Source organism: Penicillium waksmanii (assembly GCF_028829765.1).
Source record: "Penicillium waksmanii strain IBT 27052 chromosome Unknown utg000001l:1.0-4852451.0:1.0-4856178.0, whole genome shotgun sequence".
Classification (NCBI taxonomy): Eukaryota; Fungi; Ascomycota; class Eurotiomycetes; order Eurotiales; family Aspergillaceae; genus Penicillium; species Penicillium waksmanii.
Window position 1 is genome coordinate 4,135,368 of NW_026643248.1, and position 20,891 is coordinate 4,156,258.

The 20,891-nt window shown below is 48.9% G+C and overlaps 7 protein-coding genes across 7 annotated transcripts; 5 read left to right on the top strand and 2 right to left on the bottom strand.

Annotated features, from left to right (window-relative positions):
* Window positions 1-864: 864 nt before the first annotated feature.
* On the top strand, window positions 865-1,738 carry N7481_001446 (uncharacterized protein; the record flags this gene model as incomplete). The annotated part of the gene is made up of 2 exons (XM_057260665.1): window positions 865-1,296; window positions 1,436-1,738. 2 exons carry the CDS (start codon window positions 865-867, stop codon window positions 1,736-1,738), a joined length of 735 nt encoding a protein of 244 aa, XP_057128497.1.
* Window positions 1,739-2,586: 848 nt separating this feature from the next.
* N7481_001447 (uncharacterized protein) lies at window positions 2,587-3,115 on the top strand (the record flags this gene model as incomplete). Its single annotated transcript, XM_057260666.1, has 2 exons — window positions 2,587-2,753; window positions 2,893-3,115. 2 exons carry the CDS (start codon window positions 2,587-2,589, stop codon window positions 3,113-3,115), a joined length of 390 nt encoding a protein of 129 aa, XP_057128498.1.
* A 1,330-nt stretch (window positions 3,116-4,445) lies between these two features.
* Window positions 4,446-6,527, top strand: N7481_001448 (uncharacterized protein; the record flags this gene model as incomplete). Its single annotated transcript, XM_057260667.1, has 1 exon — window positions 4,446-6,527. One exon carries the CDS (start codon window positions 4,446-4,448, stop codon window positions 6,525-6,527), a length of 2,082 nt encoding a protein of 693 aa, XP_057128499.1.
* Window positions 6,528-10,505: 3,978 nt separating this feature from the next.
* N7481_001449 (DUF3723 domain-containing protein) lies at window positions 10,506-12,064 on the bottom strand (the record flags this gene model as incomplete). Its single annotated transcript, XM_057260668.1, has 5 exons — window positions 10,506-10,544; window positions 10,621-11,235; window positions 11,295-11,593; window positions 11,646-11,991; window positions 12,035-12,064. 5 exons carry the CDS (start codon window positions 12,062-12,064, stop codon window positions 10,506-10,508), a joined length of 1,329 nt encoding a protein of 442 aa, XP_057128500.1.
* A 242-nt stretch (window positions 12,065-12,306) lies between these two features.
* On the top strand, window positions 12,307-13,499 carry N7481_001450 (uncharacterized protein; the record flags this gene model as incomplete). The annotated part of the gene is made up of 5 exons (XM_057260669.1): window positions 12,307-12,769; window positions 12,849-12,889; window positions 12,950-13,049; window positions 13,106-13,320; window positions 13,380-13,499. The coding sequence occupies 5 exons, from the start codon at window positions 12,307-12,309 to the stop codon at window positions 13,497-13,499; spliced, it is 939 nt and encodes a 312-aa protein (XP_057128501.1).
* Window positions 13,500-13,807: 308 nt separating this feature from the next.
* Window positions 13,808-15,623, bottom strand: N7481_001451 (ferric reductase family protein; the record flags this gene model as incomplete). Its single annotated transcript, XM_057260670.1, has 5 exons — window positions 13,808-13,908; window positions 13,965-14,154; window positions 14,215-14,282; window positions 14,335-15,070; window positions 15,117-15,623. The coding sequence occupies 5 exons, from the start codon at window positions 15,621-15,623 to the stop codon at window positions 13,808-13,810; spliced, it is 1,602 nt and encodes a 533-aa protein (XP_057128502.1).
* A 1,124-nt stretch (window positions 15,624-16,747) lies between these two features.
* Window positions 16,748-17,063, top strand: N7481_001452 (uncharacterized protein; the record flags this gene model as incomplete). The annotated part of the gene is made up of 2 exons (XM_057260671.1): window positions 16,748-16,811; window positions 16,858-17,063. The coding sequence occupies 2 exons, from the start codon at window positions 16,748-16,750 to the stop codon at window positions 17,061-17,063; spliced, it is 270 nt and encodes an 89-aa protein (XP_057128503.1).
* Window positions 17,064-20,891: the final 3,828 nt, after the last annotated feature.

Sequence of the window (20,891 nt, forward strand, 5' to 3'; positions counted from 1 at the left end):
CGGAGACCACTTTGTAGTCCTTCAAAGTTGCCAATTTCCTCAAAATATACCAACAAAAATTAGACAAATCACGTTCGGGGTGCAGCTTACGAATATGTGGTGAAGATGGTGCCAGGCCGCAGCGACGGCGAGGGAGTTGGAGAGCGTGGTGACCGAGAGGTTGACGGGTACATATTTCCCGGGCTAGGGCGCTCGAGGCCGTTCTAGACTTCGCCGAGGCGTCACAACGAGTTCGAAGCCACACGCCTCGAGGGCAGCCTAACAACACGAACGGCAATTCGGTCACCACAGAATTTGTGGAAGCTCTAAGTCCGTTTTTTGGAAGTAGTAGTTATAACCTACATGTGCGTGCATGGAAATATCTAATTGCTGTAGCCTGCGTGTTGCTCCGCGATTGATTGTAAACCTCACCCACCATATGTATTCGTATTTTGATCTAGTAGGAAAGTAAACTCTAAGGGGTCGAGGTAGGTGACTAGGCTCCCGAGCCTAGTCACTCGATGGCCCAAATATCCGGTCGATTTCTGTCCCAAAGAGTGAGTCACCGGACAGTGCGGGGAAATTCGAGGACGTGTTTTTATTGGATTGAAATCTTGCCCCTCTGTAAATAATGGATTCTAATTTGTACGATGACTTGACAGAGTTGTAGATTTATTAGCTCGTCCAGCCACCTTCGTCCACTATCTACAGAAAACTGGTATACATAAAACGAAATTCCGCCGGGCTTACTTTGCTCGTTCCTCCGTGAACTACTTATATAGCCAGGCAGATCAAAAGATTCTTCAGCCCATTTAAACCTAGCACATAATAATCCGAGGTCTCCGTAAGTTTTCAGTTTTTGAGTCGGCAACAGCAACGACGACAATGGGGAATCTCAAAAACATTACGTGGCTCAACGGTATCTATAGTCTACACCCCGACGACTTAAACATTATCCCATTCGATACCATCACCACCGAGGCAAAAGATGACTCCTTCTGCGGCTTACCCCTCATTTCACCACCGCCAGTTTTGTCACCGGGAGAATTCAATCAGATCTTCCCAAAGTCAGTAAACCGCAGCTTGGACGCATCATCAATACAAACATATTCTCCCCTCCAACTCAACCAGAACTTATCACAGAATGAGAGATTTAGCCTATTGTGCATTGCACCATCGGCCTTGAGACAGGCCGAAATTCTGAAGACTGTGCAAGAATGCGTCTCCTCGGATATGAAAGCACAACCCAACGGCCCGAATACGGACAGAGAAAGCTCCATCGCTTCTATCGAACCTACTAAGCCGAAGCCTGAACTGGTAAATGGCAGCCTCGCCTCCAATACCAAATCAACCATGCAACCATTAAAACCATCAATCCCCCCTAGCCCATCATGAACTGCTGCTCAAACGTAACCGTCAAGCAGCGAAACGATGCCGTCAAAAAAGAAAACTACAGAACCAGCAGGACGAATCGAGTCCGAAAAAGCAAGCCGCTAAGAACAAGGAACTGTTGGCTGGTACCAAGAGGTTACAATACGAGTTGTTGGATCTGCGACTTGAAATGCTCAAGCATTCAAAGTGTGAGGGGTACATTAAGCGATACGTGGAGCAGATGACGGGAAGGGTCCTTAGTGAGGATACTGCAAGTGATGTTCAGCAGGCAACTACTGTGGTTTCATCAAATAACAAGGAAAAAAGACTTGTATCGTTGCCGGCAGCAATGTCTCACTATCCTGACAAATCAGAAAAGGCAGATTGACGGCTATCCATGCTAGGTTGTAGCCTATAGATTTGAAGCTTTGTTGTGAGATGGTTCTTGATTTGGGGATAATAATAGTTTTTGAGTTTTGTTCTTGCGTTAACGTTATCTTTCCCGGATTCTTTTCTTCTTCCTATTCTTTTTTTCTTCCTATTCTTTTCTTCTTCCTTTCTGTCCAACCGAAGGAATGGTCAAATACCACTAGGACCCATTCGGGATAGGATATTCATCGTCCATCCAATTCCAGAGGTATTCGCGTGGTATTCGGGCTAGACTCAGTACGGTGCCGTAACACACCAAAACTGGATGATACAGACTCTCACGGGTGCTCAACCACTCTGATCCTTAATCAATCAATCATCTGATTCTATTGGACATGTTCAGTACTACCTAGCCAGTACACCAATTTCTCATCCTGGCACTCTCTCTTATGCCTTATCTTTTCCCCAACTATCCTTCCGTATCTGCATGGTGTTTCTACAGCGCCCACTCAGTAGCGCTAAACCTAATATGGTCAAGGAAAGTCCCACCAGCTTTTCTTGATGAATTTCTGGTAGATCATCAAAATTACCGCAAATGCAGTTTCCAGCACTTGGCAAATATGTCCTGTAGCCATAGGTAGCCTAGCTTGAGTTTTAGCTTTACCTCGATCGCACCAGTCTTGTGGAACCACCCCCACCCAAAACCCCAAGACTACTACTTTTCTTTTTTGCGGTTTCCTTCCAAAACCTATGAGATTGCTGCACTGTGAATACTATATTCTAGCATTCCATAGTACAGAGCTATAAAGGCAAGCCGACCCATTCATTTGGCGTTTAACTTATCATCTAATAGCCTCTCAAAAGATCATGGAAAACAATGAACTCAACATCAAGCTGAAGGGAGTACTTGATATGACCGTCTTCTCCCAGTTGTTGGAGATGGATGAGGAAGAAGATCGAAAGAGTAGCTCAACAGCGCTCTATGGCTTCATTGAAAGAGGCAAGGAGAAGGTGGACTATATGGAGATGGCCCTGTAAGCGCTGATGCCCGATGCAACCCTGCCTTAGTCAGAGTGCATAACTCGAGGCAATTAAGAGAGGTGAACTGGCATTCTGACGATATATGCTTATGGGTAGTTCGAAAAGAGACTTTGTTTCTTTGATCTTCAACAGTGAATCCCTGCAAGAATGTGCAGTGGCGTTGGGCTTCCGCAAATTTCACGAAAGCTGTGAAAATATTGGAAGAGTCAGTGCGATGATGAGTATACATGGCGAGGTCGCAGAAGCAATTGAGATGTTCCGTCTTACCCTCATTAAGGAAGAAATCGGCAATCTGAATGACAGTCTTCTATCTGCTCGAACAGCAATGAATTCCTTCTATAAGGATAGTATCTAAAACGCAAGACCGAATTTGGGTCCGAAGTGAGCTTGTTTCGGTTATCGGTCACTTTCCCGTTGAGACCCGAAATATGCCACCATTGTCAGATGTATTTAAAAATCATATTTATCGAGTAAGATATGAGGCAGAATTAAGTTTGGTTATTCTGGAATAGCATATCCACAGTACAACAGTTTTGTGAGTTTCGGGAGGAAAAAAAAAAAAAAAAAAAAAGGAAATCTGGGGTGGGAAGGGGGGACGTTGGGTTCCACAAAACTGGTGCAATCGAGGCCAAGCTAAAACTAGGTAGGCTATGGCCAGGGCGTCTTGGCAAATATGGGTCCATAAGGCCGGTAACGGCAATTACGGTAATTTTCGTGATCTACGACGGATACATCAAGAAAGAATAGTGGGGTTTTTCATGACCCAGATCTAGAAAGAAAGCACGAGTGTCTGAGGGGTAATCTGTTTTGTTGTGATATGAAGCTGGTACAGATCAGGAAGCAAGCCGAACCATCGGAATTAATCCGGAGATATCTATACGAAGAGCAAGTTGATTTCCAATCAACTTGCTCTCCTTGTTGTATGTATATAGCCTAATGTTTCCCTCTGAACAATAACACAATTCATACCTCTGAACTACAACACGTTTTCGAATTCTGCTTCGGCTGTCTGTAAGCGAACTTTTGGCTGCCTGTAAGCGAATAAAAGTGATTAGCCCAACTATCTTTCGTCGGTTTTTGTAGTAAATTTAAGATATGGTACACACAGATTCTGTTGCATCTGAAAGGGAGGATGCTAGCTCGGCGATGTGACAAGTTCACCAAAAGCCAAACCGTCGAACTGTTGACTAGATTCGCCCTCTTGTGGTCCCTTGCTTCATTTCTGTTTCGGCAATCCAATCGGAAAAATGTAGCTCCGTAAAACTAGTCTGGAACATGATGGAACCCGAAGGTTGAGCTTTTGATTTCTGAGTCTGGCATTGGGCAAATGTGATTCGTTGGGGATCTGGTGACTTGTTCTTACTCGGTTAGATAGTTAACTCTGCCCAAGCACCAGCGGTACGCCACCTTGGAAAATATCCAAAGGAGGCCTTTCGTCCATGGCCCCTGGTTGCGCCACTGAGCAAACGACCTTCGCTGTGCTCTAGCTGATAATTTTCAGCAACCGAGCTAAGCCGTAACATGAGCGTGTCTGGAGTTTCGCCGTTTTTGTTCACCAGTCTCTTTATACCCCAAGCTAATATTCCTTCTTTCTGACCGTTTGATACCAACTGGCTGAACGAGTCAGTCATTCGCTCTTTCGAATTTTGTTCCCTCGGAGTGGTTAGGACCCATTTGATCCGACGATGGATTTGGACCAAGAGGAAGGCTGTCGGGCCGGAAATGTCGCCTTGACTTCCAAACCTACGGCCCAGAAGCTGGTTCCTGAGCACAAGGCTCCTCAGAATACTGAAATTGCGGCCGGCGTGCCGACTAGCACATGCATCGGTCATACAATTCTGCGGATCTACCGTTGCACACCAACACCAACGATTGTATTAGATGGCTCCCTACAAGTAGTGGAAGTCTCTGAGAGCTACGAGGCTTTGTCCGATACGCCTCGGGACCAGATAATCAACATTAGCGTGTACGCGTTGACACCACGCGTGATCCTGGCTCCAGACATCGCATCGTTAAGTGGTGCGCTGGGAATGGCTATCGCCACGCGGGCCGTTCAAGTGATCAACAATGTTCGCGTCGGGAAGAACGATGTAGACATCGCACTCCACATAACACCGATTTTTGACGACGATGACTTGATATACGTACTCATGGAGGTGCAAAAAGCGAAACGTGAAATGGCTGGATTGAAGGTCATGGGGGAACAGGTCTATCCGAATGAGCTGCACAGAGTTATTGTCGACACCGTGAAGGACTATGCCATTTTCATGTTGGATACACGGGGTCACATCATGACTTGGAACTCGGGGGCCGCGACTTTGAAGGGGTACACAGCCGAAGAGATCATCGGCCAACATTTCTCCATCTTTTATGGGCGCGAGGACTGTGAGAAGAACAAGCCCGCCCGGGAGTTGGAGATTTGTTTACAGGAGGGCAAGGTGGAGGATGAAGGATGGCGTTACAGGAAAGATGGCACACGATTCTGGGCCAATGTGATGATCACGGCGGCCCATCAATATGGCCGCCACGTGGGATTTGTGAAGGTCACCCGTGATATGACTGAACATAAAGCAGCTGAAGCGCGCCTCATCGATGCTTTCGAAGAATCATCCAACCTGAAGTCTCGTTTCTTGGCCAGCATGTCGCATGAGCTGCGCACCCCGATGAACGGGATGTCTCTGGCTCTGGCCATGTTTATGGATACATCGCTGAATGACAACCAGCGCGAATATGCATCCATGCTCGAGGACTCAGGCAAGTTCCTCATGCAGGTGATAAACAACTTTCTGGACTACTCCCAACTGTCGTCGGATCCTTTACGTCTGCACACAGATATCTTCAGTATTCCCGACGAGGTCAGCATGGTGACCCGCAAATGCAAGTCGGGGACAAAGCACGGGGTAGTCTTAGGGTGTACCGTTGCCCCCCAGTTTCCCCAAAACGTAAAAGGCGATCGGCTGCGGTTCCGGCAGGTTCTGCAGAATCTGGTCAGCAATGCGGTGAAATTCACAGAACGCGGATATGTCCGCGTCGATGTCACGTACACCGTCGATGAGGATGATCCTGAGACATATATCATCACGGCTCGGGTTGTGGATTCCGGGGTCGGCGTTCCACATGATACCATCGATTCACTCTTCGAACCCTTTACACGATTTACAGACTCAGCCACCAACAGTTTTCCGGCTACTAGGCTGGAACTCTCGATCTGCAAAACTTTAGCCGAGTTGATGAATGGAACGGTTGGCTTCCATGCGAATCCCGACGGGCCGGGCAGCGTATTTTGGATGGCCGTAAAGGTGGGTCGCGTCAATACATCGAATTTTGAAGCAAATCAGTCGGGCTCGTGGGAAGACGAAACGCCGCTTGATACTTCTGCCCTCCAGAAGGTTGCCCCGCAGACGCATATCCTGCTAGTCGAGGACAACAAGATCAACCACACTATCATGCTGAAGCTTCTGAATAGTCTCGGGTTTGAAAGGTTGGATGCCGCCTGGGACGGTGCGGAAGCCGTGCGAATGGTGAAATCAAAGCCACTCGCCTACAACCTGATCTTGATGGACATCAATATGCCGGTCATGGATGGCTTGACGGCGACAGAGCATATTCGCAAAATGAATGCAGTTGTGCCTATCATTGCGCTGACAGGGAACGCTTTGAAGGGCGATGCCGAGACCTACCTGGCCAGGGGCATGAGTGACTGTGTCGCTAAACCTCTGCATCGGCAGCAGCTGGTAAATGTACTTTGGAAGTGGTGCGGAACCTAATTTAGCGACTACCTTCCGCCGTAATCGTCTACTCCCGTACAGTCCTTATGTGGATCTCGACAGGATCAGGCGGGCGTTGAAACAGATCGCCCTCGCCGAAAGTCAGCGTCCCTCACGTACTGGCCAGTGTGTTCCACTGCATAACCTTCCTGGCAGCTACCTGGCTGGTCCGCGGATGGCAGTTCTTTGGCTACACTGCATTCCTTGTTTCCTTCCAGGTCTCCATGCCTTTGCATCCTGTCCGATTGCGAAGGTTGCAAGTTCCGAAGAATTGAGCTAAGAATTTAATCCACCTAAATTAGAGGACGCATCAGCGATACTTTCGAGGTATGCGGTTACTTACTTGGTTTGGCACGCGGCAGTCTTGGAGCGAGGAGGAAGTTCCAAGTCTATGTGGCCAAGCTGAGAAGTGAAGCCATGTGACCCTGCTTCCATATACATCAGAAGGGTAAATCCACTCAGCTCTCCACCAAATAAATTTTACTGATTGATGTTGGAGTTGGCGATTGTGGGCACAGAAGCCCGATGCATAGGGAGATGTCGATTCATAAATGAGCAGACTTGGCCCTATTCTGAGTACGCGATTCAATTGAAGAGTATCTGCCCATGCGGAGATGAAAAGAGCCTAGCGCTTGAGTAACTGACGCTGCACTGTTGCGGCACTCGGATGATCGTTTTTCAAAGCGAAAGGGGCCCCACGGCAATGCCCTGCATTTCGCATGCCAGGGCTGTGCCACAGCGGTTTCGACCGTTCACAGTGGCCCATCACGCACTGACTGAGCTTAAGATAATGCTCCTTTATGGTCCTGCGGATGTTTACCAACGGTCGTTGTGTATATAGCCTCATCTATTCCCGCTGAAATAAGATAACCAATGTTCCTCTGAATCACTACAGTTGACAGTGCGCTAGCCGGTGGTGGTACCGAACCGCTGGTGGAAAGACCGGTGATGGAGAAGCATTTTCTGGGAGGTTGTCGCCTGTTTTACCCTCGATGGATGGATGCTACGGGGATCCTCTCATCGAACTCGACATCACGGGAGAAGACTGTCTTTCCCGAATGAACTTCATAAAGTTTGTACTGTTTGATTCGCAGTAACCCAGCAATCGGCACTCGGATGATACGGGTCCGGGTTTTGCTCGGTGCTCATTCGGGATCAGTACCCATGTACGGGAGCCGATCCGCCGCAGATGCAACAGTGACGGCGGCTCTCCGTATAAGATTCCATACGGGGCCTTCTTCTGTAAGACCCATGCTGGAGTGCGCAGCTTTAGATAGACCACCGTGTCCAAGAGCTCGGTCCACCAGGAAGGAGGAAAGTTCGCATCGGACAGGAGCGTGTTGATCCGCTCCCGGATAGTGCGATTCGTGCGTTCCACCAGTCCATTCTGCCCTTTGCAGTATGGTGGCGAGGTGTCAAACTCAACTCCCTGGGACTCGAGATGTGTTCCGACAGGCAGGTATTCTCTCCCGTTGTTGGTGAGAAATCGCTGGATTCGGGCGCCGAACTGTCGCTACACCCAGGTCTCGAAATGTCGAAACTTCTGCAGCGCTTCATGTTTCCATCTTATGGCATAGGCTCACGAGCCTCGAGAATGGTCGTCAGTAAAGGTGATCACGTATCTAGAGCCATATTTGGCAACTGGCATTTCCATAATGCCCGAATGGATCATTTCAAAGATTCTCGATGAAAGCAGACGTGGCCGCCTTACACGGGAGTTCCTCTTCTGATGTTGCTTACCCGATATGCAGGCCGGGCACTGCAGCGTTGCCAGCAGTTGCGCCTGCGTCAGCGATCGGTACGGAGTCCCGGTCTGCTGAAGGACCACCCTTAAATCTCCTCGGTTCAGATGTCCCATTCGAGCGTGCCACAGCGCTTCGGAGGCCTGGTCCATTCCTTTGCATGCATCTGCTTCGGGTATCACAGCTTCACCACCGAGTTCAGAGGTTGACGCTGCACATTCTGCGTCACTTGGATCCGGAGGGTCGTCAACGTCCATGGCCACCGCCTGCGGTTCCAGGGAATCTGCATGGTCATGGGTCGCCGGCGCCCTCTCCAGTTGGACTCGCTCTCGGGTCTCTGGCTCTCATGGCACCGCAGGATCAGTAGATCCTCCTCCGCATGGTAGGCGGTCCCCACCGTCCGTCCTCGGCGTTGCACGAAGACGTTCTGCGGGTGCGCCACCACCGAGTAGCGGTCTCGCGATAGCTTCGGCACCCTGATCAGGTTCATCCCGACGCGTGGCGCGAAGTATACATTTTTCAACACCAGGGGTTGGTTGAACTTCCCCCGGAGCGTGAGCTTCACCGTGCCAATCCCTTCGGCTTCCACAGGATCGCCCGCCGTGTCCAACATCTCGCGATGGGGCCGTAGACTGCTGAAGCAGTTGCGGTCCCAGCAGATGTGGCTGGTGGCAGCCGAGTCCAGGATCCACCGGGGTTGTGGTGCGTGGGTATAAAGGGTATCACCCTCGCCCTCACGATATTGATCCGCGGACTCTTGGAAGTCGGCGGGCCCTGCCGATCTTCCATCTGGCTTGATGGTATATTTCGTAAATTGCTTCTTGATGACCTGGAAGCACTCCGTTCTGCCTTCAGGGCATGGTCCCTGGGCGGTTGTTGCTCGCGTTGCTTCTTCCAGCATTCCGCAACTACGTGGCCGCGTTTCTTGCAATAGTTGCATTTCTTGGTGCTCTTCTGCACCGTACTGATAGAGAGATTGCTTGTTCCGCCAGGAACTCCTTGCGGGAACGTCGCGGTGTCCTTTCGCTGCACCGTCTGCTCAGTATTTGCTAGACGGTTGCCAATATTTGCCGGGTTGACAGGATCCTTATCATTTTGGATCGCATTTTTTATCCGAATCATGAAAGCCAACAAAGCTTTCCGTGGACAGGTCCGGATCCTCTGTCTCCGTCTACCAAGGCGGAGGATATTTTTGTGTACCTTTCCGCCTTCTTGCTATCAGAGAAAGTCTGTTGGGTGGAATTTCGTCTTTCAAGATTTGACTCCCTCAGTGATGAGTTGATCGGGGAGCGTCTCTTTTTCCTGCTACGAATCGAGACAGCGATGGGGAATCTGTCTCGGGTGCGCGAGCAGGTTCTCGACATTATCTCCCAAGTATGCTCTGCAGCGCAGACTGCCCGCTTCCGACTGTCCATGTGGCCCAGCTTGGAACCCCTTCCCTACGCTCAGCACTTCATTGATGTCACTGCAGTCCACTCTGCCTACCTTGCCCTGCCTCGATCCGGGGGTTTTCGTCATTAACCTCCGCAGGAATTTCAGGTAGACCTGGGAGCTGAACTGGGGATACAGAATCGGAAATGCAACGAGTATTCTCAGGCAAGTAGTATGTAGCAGATACTAGTGCCGAGTTACTCACTTTGCCAAATGAACTGTTTGAATTCTAATACCAATTGTGAGGCTAAATTGTGCCGAGAAAGACCGCCACGAACAGATTAGTTGATGAGCTCTATTCTTTAGGACCCTTGTCACTAGGACTCCACATTTGGTGCGTCAATTAAACAAAATTCCATCGTTTCTGTCTCACGGGCCGACTGGACGCCACTTGACCATGTCGACCAACACAAATGAACCCTTCCCCCCAAACTAACTCCCATCAACCACCTCGTGACCGAGACGGTAGGCGCGCTTCAACTGCCGAGAATAGTATGTTGAAAACTTGAAGAAGTTCCTTTAAGCCAATCTACTAACAAAATACTAACCCACGAGGACCCGCTACGATATTGACAGCTGAGATGACATATACAGAAAAGACCCATGTAAGGGCTCTAGGGAGATACGGCATGTACCATGACATGTATTGGCTCAACATCTGCATTTACAGCCATCAAGAAACACCGTGCCGGCACAAGAGATCCATCGTGCTCGAATTACCAATTATTTGGGAATGTCCGTTGAAAATTTTGGCCAGTGCCTTTTGCTAGCGCATTTATCACATTCTCTGGTCAATCAATCCCTGCTAATGGGTAATCCGGCCTTTTCCATGGATGGCCCCTACCTACAAGAGGAAGCGTCACAATCGGACGGTGCCGAATCCAATATCCTCTGCTGGCGCTGATGATTACTCTTCGTACACGTCGGCCTTCATTACTTTTGAAGCAGGTGCAACCAAGTAAATTCCGTTCATAAGACAACTTAACGTCAATGTTCTTGGGGTACGGGGGCATCAGAGGATAATGTCGCATAGCATACAGCCATATCTGTTGGTATCCGGTCTCGAGGCATTCCGCCTCAGTCGCACGCAGGCGTCGGAAAGTAGACTCTGAGGTCTGAATGATACACTTCCCTTTCTCTCGGTGATCTTCCTCAGACTCCGAGTCTGGGTCAAACATCGAGCTCATGGCTTCCCTCACAGATCGGGGTGATGGGCCCAAGAGCCGCTTCAGACAGTGAGCGCACCTCTCCAGGTACTTGAAATCCTCAAAGAAAGTGTACAAGGACGGAATGAGGCCATCATAACCTTTCATTCTGGCCCATATCGCGCTTCGCTCGTCTGCACTGAATTCGGCAAACAAATGGCCACTGAGAACCAGCCCGCACGCCGTCCTTTCATCAGTGCGTGATTTACCTGGTGCCAGTAACTGCAGGGTGTGAACTGTATCCTGATCGATTTTCTTCATCAGACGCTGATCCGATCCGACCAGAGAAGACCAGAAGTCCAAGATGTGGTCAAAATAGGTTGCTATCTCCTGAGAAATGGAGAGTTGTGGTTAGCCAGCGAAAGCAGCAGCTTGAGCCTGAAACTCACCTCAACGCAGCCAGAGGCGATTAATCGATGAAGCAGGCTGATTCTCATTCCGCCCGGCCAAAGTCCAGGAATCGTCAACAATCGGTCAAATGCATGTCGGAGGCGACGATTCTTCTTGTTGTCGAGTTGATCCAAACGCTCTTGGTTGCTGGGCGATAGTCTCACGAACCATCGCTCTCGGAAAGCTTCGTTACCCTCGCCTTCATACTGTCTGATCTTGCGATAGACCTCCCCGTCGGTCGGCTTCTTCTGATTGGAATATTCTTCCACCAACGCGGCTCTCAGTTCTTCACCAATGTCTTGTGGGACTGTCAATATCGATCTGGCGGAAGGTAAGGGTCCGTCACGTACCGTCTGTGTAGAGATCAACCGTCCACCAGCGATCCGCCGGAGGAAGTACCTCAACACCCGCTTGTACACGATGGCGGCCATGGAGACCCCGAAGTTGCCCCGCCATAAATTCCAGTCGAGGAATTTGCCGGCCTTCGGTTGTCAGCAAGGCTTCCTGTGGAACATTCGCCTTCTGCAATGCGTCTGCGAGATTATGTCGCGACACGGTCGCGGGAACATGGTTTTGGACATCTAGGCGGCGACAACGATTCTTCCGGAAGATGTTTCGTAGCCGGTCCAAATTCTTAGGGTCCAGGTCCCGTGGTAAAGGGAGGTTCGAATTGAATCTGGCAGATGCTGACTTTAGCTGCACCAATGTATTTCATTCGTCGTTCTGCTGCCAGCCGCACTTCTTGTTCGGTAAAGACGTGTCGAGTCATGGTGTCAGGATAAATATGGGGCTCAGGATTGGCTTGGTTTTATCGGGCGTGAATGCCTTTATAAATACATCTGGACGCCCTCGTTGTGGTGGCTCAACGTTGGCACTGCGTTTCTTTGCCGGTGAAGATCCAACACCCTAGTGTTCCACGAAATACCCATTTAAATCGAGCAAGATTTCCTTTCTATTTCGTGCTCCTTTTTCGGCTTTCAACTATTAGCCAAATTCTATCCTGCTTCCATGATGCGAAAAATTGGCGAAAAGAGAGTGACAAGAATCCAGGCCGCTCAGGTTGCATTACTCCCCCAGCCGCAAACCCGAACAGAAGTATCACCGGTAACGGACCTCATACCCGGCCCACAACCTCTCCATTTAGGACCCGCGCCTGGAAAGGGGTCCATCACTTCCTCAACTTCGGAGCACACCGGTAAGAAAACTCGATTGATGCCACTAAGCTCGCCTCGCCAGGAGACTATGCAGTGGCAGAGCATTATCGGTTCGGGCCTGACAGTCCGAGACGAATCTCCTTGGGGTACTTTCAGAAAGTACTACGATTGTGACCTAGCTGGCCCCGTCGCGGTATGTGTTCGATCAGCTGGAGACCGCGGCGTCTGGGCAGTGCGCCAGTATCCAATTGAGGACGCTGACAAGATGCTGCGGATCCTCCGCTCCATGCGCCATAGAAACCTCACCTCCATTCGGGAGTGTTTCCGCACTCCGGAGCTTCTGTACACACTGGGGGGATTTTGACCCTCTCGTTCTGGATCATATCGTCGCTTGTAAAGCCTTCCCAGACGAGCAGGAGCTGGCAGCCATAATGTCTCAGGTTTGTTCCTCATTTCCTCTCACCTATGTGCCAGATGGCCAAATGGCTGATTATGTACAGCTCGTTGACGGGCTGTTATATCTCGTGGCGAACAACTTCCATCACACATCTCTGGAATGTTCTAGTGTTTTTCTCAATCTCAATGGGCAGGTCAAAATCGGTAAGTTTATTCCATTTCTACCTTGCCCGTCAATCTCACCTAATCAGGCACGGTAGCACGGATTGATTGCTGTGTGTTCCGGCAAAGAGGTAGAGCCGATGCCAGTGACCTGGCGCCAGTCTCGAGAATTATGATGGAATTGATGCAAAAATATGTCAAAGAAGATGGGGCAGTAGGAATAGATAATCTCGACCGCTGGAGAACCTGCCCGGCTGCGATCGAATTTCTCTGCGCGACGACCTCGGCAAGCTCTTTTGAGGAGCTGAAAGAGGTTTGTTTCTCTCGATTGGTTTCCAAAACAGTTCTTTCAAATGTACTAATGATATCTAGCAACGACTGTTGACGGAAATCTCATGCTGCCCAGGGAATCTCATCGGACTTGCGTGGTTCGCGTTGATCTCTGCTCGCACATTCTACTCGTACACGCCAGGCCCCATGAAGAACGATTGAAGCAGAAGTGAAATTTCCATACTGCCACCCTCTGCTTTGTTGGCCACTGCAGCAATAATTCGACCAATAGAAAAAATTCATGCACGGTACAGTAACCGACGAACTTCCTGTTTCCATGGTTCAAGCTTTTGTTCTGTCTGCTGTTAAATAATACCCGTCTTGATTTTGATAAAAAAGATTTTTGAATTAATTGCATCCTCAATCAAGGTCTAGCCGCTGTTTTTCAGTGTAATGCCTAGCCCTATCCAATTCATAATTGACCAAGTAGCTCATTTGCATTAGCTGCATGCGATCTCCCTATCATTGAATTACTCCGGCTGGTATTCCAGCTCCGAAAGCCTCACACCACGATGCAAAAAGCCCTTGACGGTCTTTCGGATCTGGTCTCTGAGGCTACCTGCTGCTGAAACTGGAAAGAAATTAGTATACGATAAAATAAAGCCAGGCCACAGTAGGATCACTTACCCATCACCAAGATCCGGCCTTGTTCATCGCGGATGTTCGGTAATATCTCGATCTGGCCTCCCGATGCCTCGAGCGAGACTATGTTGTCATAATCGGGTACTCCCTGGTAAAAGCAGGCTCTTTCATGTTTTCCTATTGGCGTCTTATCATGAGCAAGCCCTTTTTCGACGTAGATTGAAATGCTGAGAATCTGTAGACGGTTTTACCGTCAATAATAAACAAAGTTTCCATTTTGAAGCCAGTGACTTACATAGCCTTTATCTATGATATCGTCCTCCAGGAGGGGGTTCAGCAGGTCCTCGGCTGCGCTAACCATTTCTAATTTGTTAGTGCTGGTGCTGTCTGACTGAAAGCGGAAGGGTCTTCTCACCAATTGATTCTATCTGCCATACCAAATGCAGACGACGGACATGAAGTGTGCAGGTATTATATCCATGTATCATCTTCTTCAGATAGGGGATTGTTGCAGCGATCCCGAAACCACTTGCAATCAGTAGCACGGTTTCAAACCCGTCAACAATCTCACTGGTACCGTGTGGACCTGTGAACATGGCCAGAAATGGTACAGGGCAGCCAGGAGCGCCAGCGGCAAGACTCAGTAAGTCTAATGTCATGCCACCGCGTGGCTGCACAAATAGCTCAATCGTATCATGTCTTCCGCGCGACCACGATGTAACTATGAAAGGGTGCGTTTGAAGCCACGACCAAGATCCGACGGACGGCATCCACAGGTTGATATACTGGCCCGCATCGATCTTGATAGATCTGGGCAAAACCAGACGAATGTGGGCCGCTTTTCTTAGCCTAGGATGTGTCAGAGATCCTTCTGGGGTGAAGGATACAAAGGCCCGCGGAGCACCGTAGCCCGAAAATAGCCCGTTCGTGTAACATAAGTTGACGACCTCCAGGATTGTAGTCAGGGCCAAAATTACCAGCGGCATGTAAAGGTACAATCTTGGCAAGTGACTCTGGTCTGGAAGATGTTGCCACGTGCCATATAAAAAGAGAGCAGTCAGGGCTTGGTGGCTTCGGAGGAAGACTTCATAGCACCGTCGACGAAGCCAGGGGAGCGAGAAGAGGGCAAGTGTGGCCAAGGAAATTGACCCCTATCAGCGTTAGTCCTGAATTCATGACAGCGAGAAGGAAACTTACAATCAGGGTAAATATGTTACGTATTGCCCCAAGAGGAAAACTGAATCCCCGGCTCTGGCATTCTGCAACCACGTGAAAAGAAAGCAGAGCAACAGACATCCAACCTGTTGCCTGGTGAATCTTACAGCACGTGTGCCAGGTGATACCCAGAAGGTCAGCCAAGTACCCAAGGTGAGTGGCCGAGAGGGGAAAGATAAGGTTGATGAGAGCCAGCTCTCCGGCTCTCCGGCCAGCTTGGACGACGGAGTGTGTATGGAAGAATACCACAATGATATTGACCACAGTGTAGGTAAAATAGATGAGAACATTCAACCGGGACCAGGGGCCCCAAATACGATGCCTGTGGACAAGAGCAGGAAGTGTGAGGTGCCGAGAGATCAGAACAGAGCAGGACTCGATCCAGCCAATCATAGTGGTTCGGGTCTGGATGAGGAAAAGAGCTAAAAAGCAGCCTCCCGCAGCGATTGCATAAATCGATGACACATTCATCCTTAGTGGGAGCTCCATTTACAATGGACCTTGGAGGATGGCATATGAGGGGAGAACGGACCTATTTAAATGAAAGCCATTAACCACGACATCGTCATGTCCCTATTAGCGACATCTTGCAGTGGAGGCGGAAGCATCAGGAACAAGAAGCAGAATACTTCGGAGAGCCTCGACTAAGTGTTTTCGGTGTCAAATTTCCCAGCTTCTGCAGACATCAAAATGAATGAGCTGCCGTTGAGTGTACTGGGAAGAGGGTGTGTCAGATAATGAAGGCTTTTCAAGACTCACAAATACATCCCTTCTTGCTCTGAATCAACAAATCAGAATCTTCAAAAGAATAATGGAGTGGAACAGCCATAAAAATGAGGTTGTTCCTTCCTTCCGTTCGATGTATCAATAAGAATTTTGGCTATTATCGGCGATTCTGAGCGCGCAACTTATCTCACATAAGGACAGGTCCATTCCTAGCTAGCACCGAAGGTGCTGCACGGAAGCATTCACTTACACATAGAGGCCTATATGTAACAAGCAGCCTGAATAGAGCGATACAGTAAATTAAAAGGGTGAGTGCAGTTAATCAACGGATGTACGAAGAGACTTGACATTGTGTGTGCTCAAGAGGAGGCAGGGGTTCGGCTTAGCACTTTTAAACGTGCGAGTTGAGTGGCGAAATCCTCACCCCTTACTTCATAATCATATTTGATGCATTTTACTGGCTATATTAACACTTGTGAATGTATTACATGGCTCTAGACTGGACAGTTGCAGTCTGCATCTACGTTTCTAGTCTCGGCGTATACAAGAGTGTGGATTTCACGTCTAACTTCATAGGAGAACCGCTCATGGCTCAGTATTGATGGGAGACAATAATATGATAGCACACAAACAGAAAGATAAAATTTTCTTGCTCTTTTTCGTCATTTCTCTTGAAGAAACTCTTTGCGATTCTTTTGCCATAGGAACGGGCTCGGGGCTCGAGGAAGCGCGACTGAAATCCTGGGAGTAGAATTGAAAGTATGCAGAACTACGGTATCCTGTGACTCCTCAGCCAGGGTATAAGTATCCAACGTGCAGTCGAATCTGTGACCATCGTAACCCATGGGAGCCCCGGCTGGCGTGCACCCGCAAAGGAAACCTGCGAAATGACCCCCGACAGATACGTGCCATCCACGGCCCTCGCCTATGATTTACGCTCCAGGCGCTATCGTAAGTCTGTTATGTACAATTAAAATATTCTACTAATTCTGGATAGCTTTTCTTGAATATCCAAGACGAAACCAAGCAAGGACACGTTTCTATCATCTATTTTACCAAATCGAGGAGCAGGGATCGCTACTTGAAAATCAGCAACAGAATCTCATCTCTGAGCTCGAACGTCTGCGCAATTATCCATGGGCCCTGTATAATGAGTACAATAAGGCAATGGGAGAGCTAGAACGGGCCAAAATGCACCAGTGATCCGAACGTGGATGACAAGGGACTATTCATTGCGCCGTAAACAATGCTCTAGTTATTTGATGGCCATGAGGCACTGTCAGCAGAAACTCCAGAACTATCTCATTTCAATTTCACTCGTAATTGATACAATAAAGTACATTTTTTGAACCACGAGCTCTAGTATGGTTCTCGTAAGAAACCCGGTCGGGCTGTGCATCTTATACCCCGATTGAATCCTCCATGAATTTTACGATATACTTTGACCTGGTCTACTCGAAATTCTTGTATTTTCCTCAAGTTCATCCAAGTTGCTCTGTAGAGCTTCAGCGCCTGAATATATCCGCAAATACTACACCTGAATTTCAACGGCAATTCTTAATGTCGTCTCTATCTCGGGTTCAAAGGGGAGAAGACGTGGGTACATTGTGAACATAATTGTATCAGCCTTATCCAATTATTGGAGGTGTTATGGTAGGCTCAGGCTCCCAGGAGCTCACAGCCAAATTTGGACCAATCATTTCTACAGGGGCTATGTGGCAGACGTGGATCATTCATAGCACCGATTGACTCATTCTTCCTCCGACCCATTATTAGTATCCAATGATCGCATCAATATTTACGACCCACCGGCTCCTGGGAGCCATGGCCAAATATCCACCAATCATTTCATAGGCGACTTGCACGCATGTGAGCCATTGATGGCACTGATTGGCTTATATTTTCTTGTTGTAGTACCCACTTTCCCCCATCCACTTTGTGCCCAGGAGATTGATGTGGGTAATGCCTTTGCAAAGATGCTGGTGATCGCAGAGGTTTGTTCTACGAGAACGTAATCGACCTATATCTGACCCACTATACAAGGGACTCTGTTGTGAGATGGGGATGTGGGAATCAGTCCCGCGCTGTACTATAGCTTGCATCTGCTTGGTATTGTGTAGGTGTCCTTTCTTTTCTCCGATATACGAGGTAGGCAATAGATAACCCTTCAGTTTGGCTGGTAGAGATCCAGGGTCGCAATATGGCATGGTGTTTGCCTATCTTTGATGAGGTGTTCATTGAACGGGGTATCGTGCCCATCATTGGTGGGTGAAATGAAAGGGTGTGATATGTCGCCGCCTCACCTGTTGTAATAATGTACGAGCCCATGGTGGTGAATGCTGAAACGGGTCATCGATGCTTTCCTGCGGCATGCTCATCCCTGTTTAAACGGTGCCAACAGTGATAAAAGGAACTGCATATATCGAGTCACCAGGAAAAATTCGATGTCTCCGAATGTTGTGTTCAATCGTTGTGCCAGATAAATAACCAAATGTTGAACCGGCTGCAATTTAAGAGTAGTTTGTGTTTGAGCCCTCACAATTGATGATGATGATCTCATTGAAGCAGACTGAATGCCTGGCTGGATAGTTATAAATACCCGATCCTTCGCCCGCTGAAGAGTCGTTCGCAAGCATTTTTTTGTGATTTTGGATCAAAGAATGTCGATCATGACTCGTCTCCGCGGCTACTCTTTGGTATGGATTGACCTCCAAATCATGCATTGCAATAAGCTGACCTTTTATATTGCAATGGCTTAGCCTTTCTCAATAACGAAGTCTTCAGACAGCAAGTGAGTGTTGTTTCCCAGTCATTTAGAATCATGCTAACTCGGAAGATGCTCGATATCAGCCCCGTTTCCGCTGCTCCTCAAATAACCCATTGAGCGAACCTTTGTGGATCCTGAATAGCCCAAGCTGCGAGCACAGTGAGTTACAAGTTGCCTTCATGAACTGCCCACTGACGATTGATGATAAATAGATGTCATATTTTATACAGTCCCCTGCAGCCCACAGCAATATCTGAGAACGTAAGTTTCAAAGCATTCCGCAATTTTTCAAGGCACATGTCATGCGCTGACGACCCTCTATGTAGGATGACAATCCTTCTATCGCGAGTCGCTCAATGTCTTGTAAGTCATGCTAGTGTTTTGCCCCCACGCATTCACAACGCCCCGTACTAAATTTCAATCTCCGTACCATTGCTATCCGTTCGTGGCTCTCCGTTCCTCAGCAAATATCGCTGATGGTTCTTTTTCTTCATAGGACACGTGTCAATATTACCCTCGACCTGACAGAGGTATGTCCCTCCCCCCCCTTTCTTCGCCTTCGAAACTAAGCCAGCTTCAACAGCCTGATGGGCCAAGCCATGGAATATTACTACGCTCGCGCCTTTATTGTTTCTGAACACGTGGTTGAAATGGCCAATTCACCTGGCGCATTTAGCGAGCCCAATCCAGAAAGGCTTGATGCCATCTGCTAAGCCATACGGTAACATTCCAAAGGGTTTCATCTCTTCAGCATTACCCTTCCGATTGAAGGTTAAGTGCCAGTTTACTAAGAAATTTCCAGATTCCGACGGCTCTGAGCCTCTTGCCTACCTCCGATCCGAAGCCTCGTCGGCAGCCATGGCCATTCCCATACTAGGCCGAGTAAGACATTGCAGCATTCGCCGACATCTAAGAGAAGTCTAGCATCGATTACCACCGAGAAAGGCCATGGTTTCTGAGGGAACAACATCAAGCAGCAATGAATCGAGTTTAGGCCACGGGCTGTAGGCCGGCTCTGCCGAGCAGGTCGCAGCACTAGATTTATCCCAGATCTCTCCCCATGAGAACAGTCGCTTTCAGGTGAGCTACTACTTCGCCCCAGACCAAATACCATGAACCTCTCTTTCAGTGGAACTTTGTACTAACACGTTTGAAGATTGACCTCTCACACAAAAAGCAGAGACGAAACAGCTATGCATTGGCAGCTATTGCCAACATTCATTTGCAGCGATACGAAACGACACTGGGCCCTCCAGATGTAATCGAGCTGAGCCCGCTACATCTCTGGTTAACTTTCGCTGATCCCAAACTACATTAATGGCAAGTCTGTACTACCCTTAGCCACCAGAAGTCTTGCTGATATGGAGAAGTAGTGAAGCGTAGCACTGCTTCGGCTATTCCTACAAGTCCGATCGAGACAGTGTATTGCGGCTAGTATTGGGATTCTTTCTAGGCCGCGAGCACGGTCAGTAGCGAACACCCATCTTGCGCCAGTTGCTGACTATTGGTGCTAGATCTAATATCTCCAACGGCAATCTGTTTGCCTGTGGCCAATGCAGACGGCGATTCAAAGCATCCCCCGTGGCCTATATCTAGAACTACGTTCTCACGGCTGGAGGTTTGTGACAACTGACCTTTTTTGCCAAACCACTAGTATGAAGATAACTTTCCCTTCCAAACGTGGCCGCAAGCCAATCGAATGCTCCACAGATGAAGTCTGGCAATCCTTATATCACGCATCATGACCGAGTTCGCTGGAAAGTTGCTGCCAATAGAAGGTTGTTGCATGGCCGAAAACAGGAATCGACCTGGAGCTGGGCGGGAATGCATTGTAGGGCCGACGGGTGCGAGCCAAGGGAGTCACTCTGCCATACTCGAGGTTGCTTCATTCCTGGCAATAAACCGCAATTTTCGCATTCTTGTGCCCCGGGTCACCACCGAACGGCACGAATTCACCAGAGGACGCAGCCTCGCGAATTACGGTCGCAGCGGTTGCAACTGCTCAATCATTACTCGAAGGATGCCAGGTGGGTTTGTGATAACTGGTGGAAAATTCGTGCTTGCTGATCTCGAATGTAGGTGTGATGTTCAGCCATTGTGGGCCTGTCACTTGTGCCCGACGCGAGACGCTGCGACGCGTCAGGGCTCGGCCTTGTCGCCAGCGCCGGGTGCTGCCTTAGGTCGGTATTCCAGAAAGCGTTTCATATCAAGAGTCCCAAGAGAAAAAACACGCGAGACGAACCGTGAAAAAAAGCGGGTTGTGA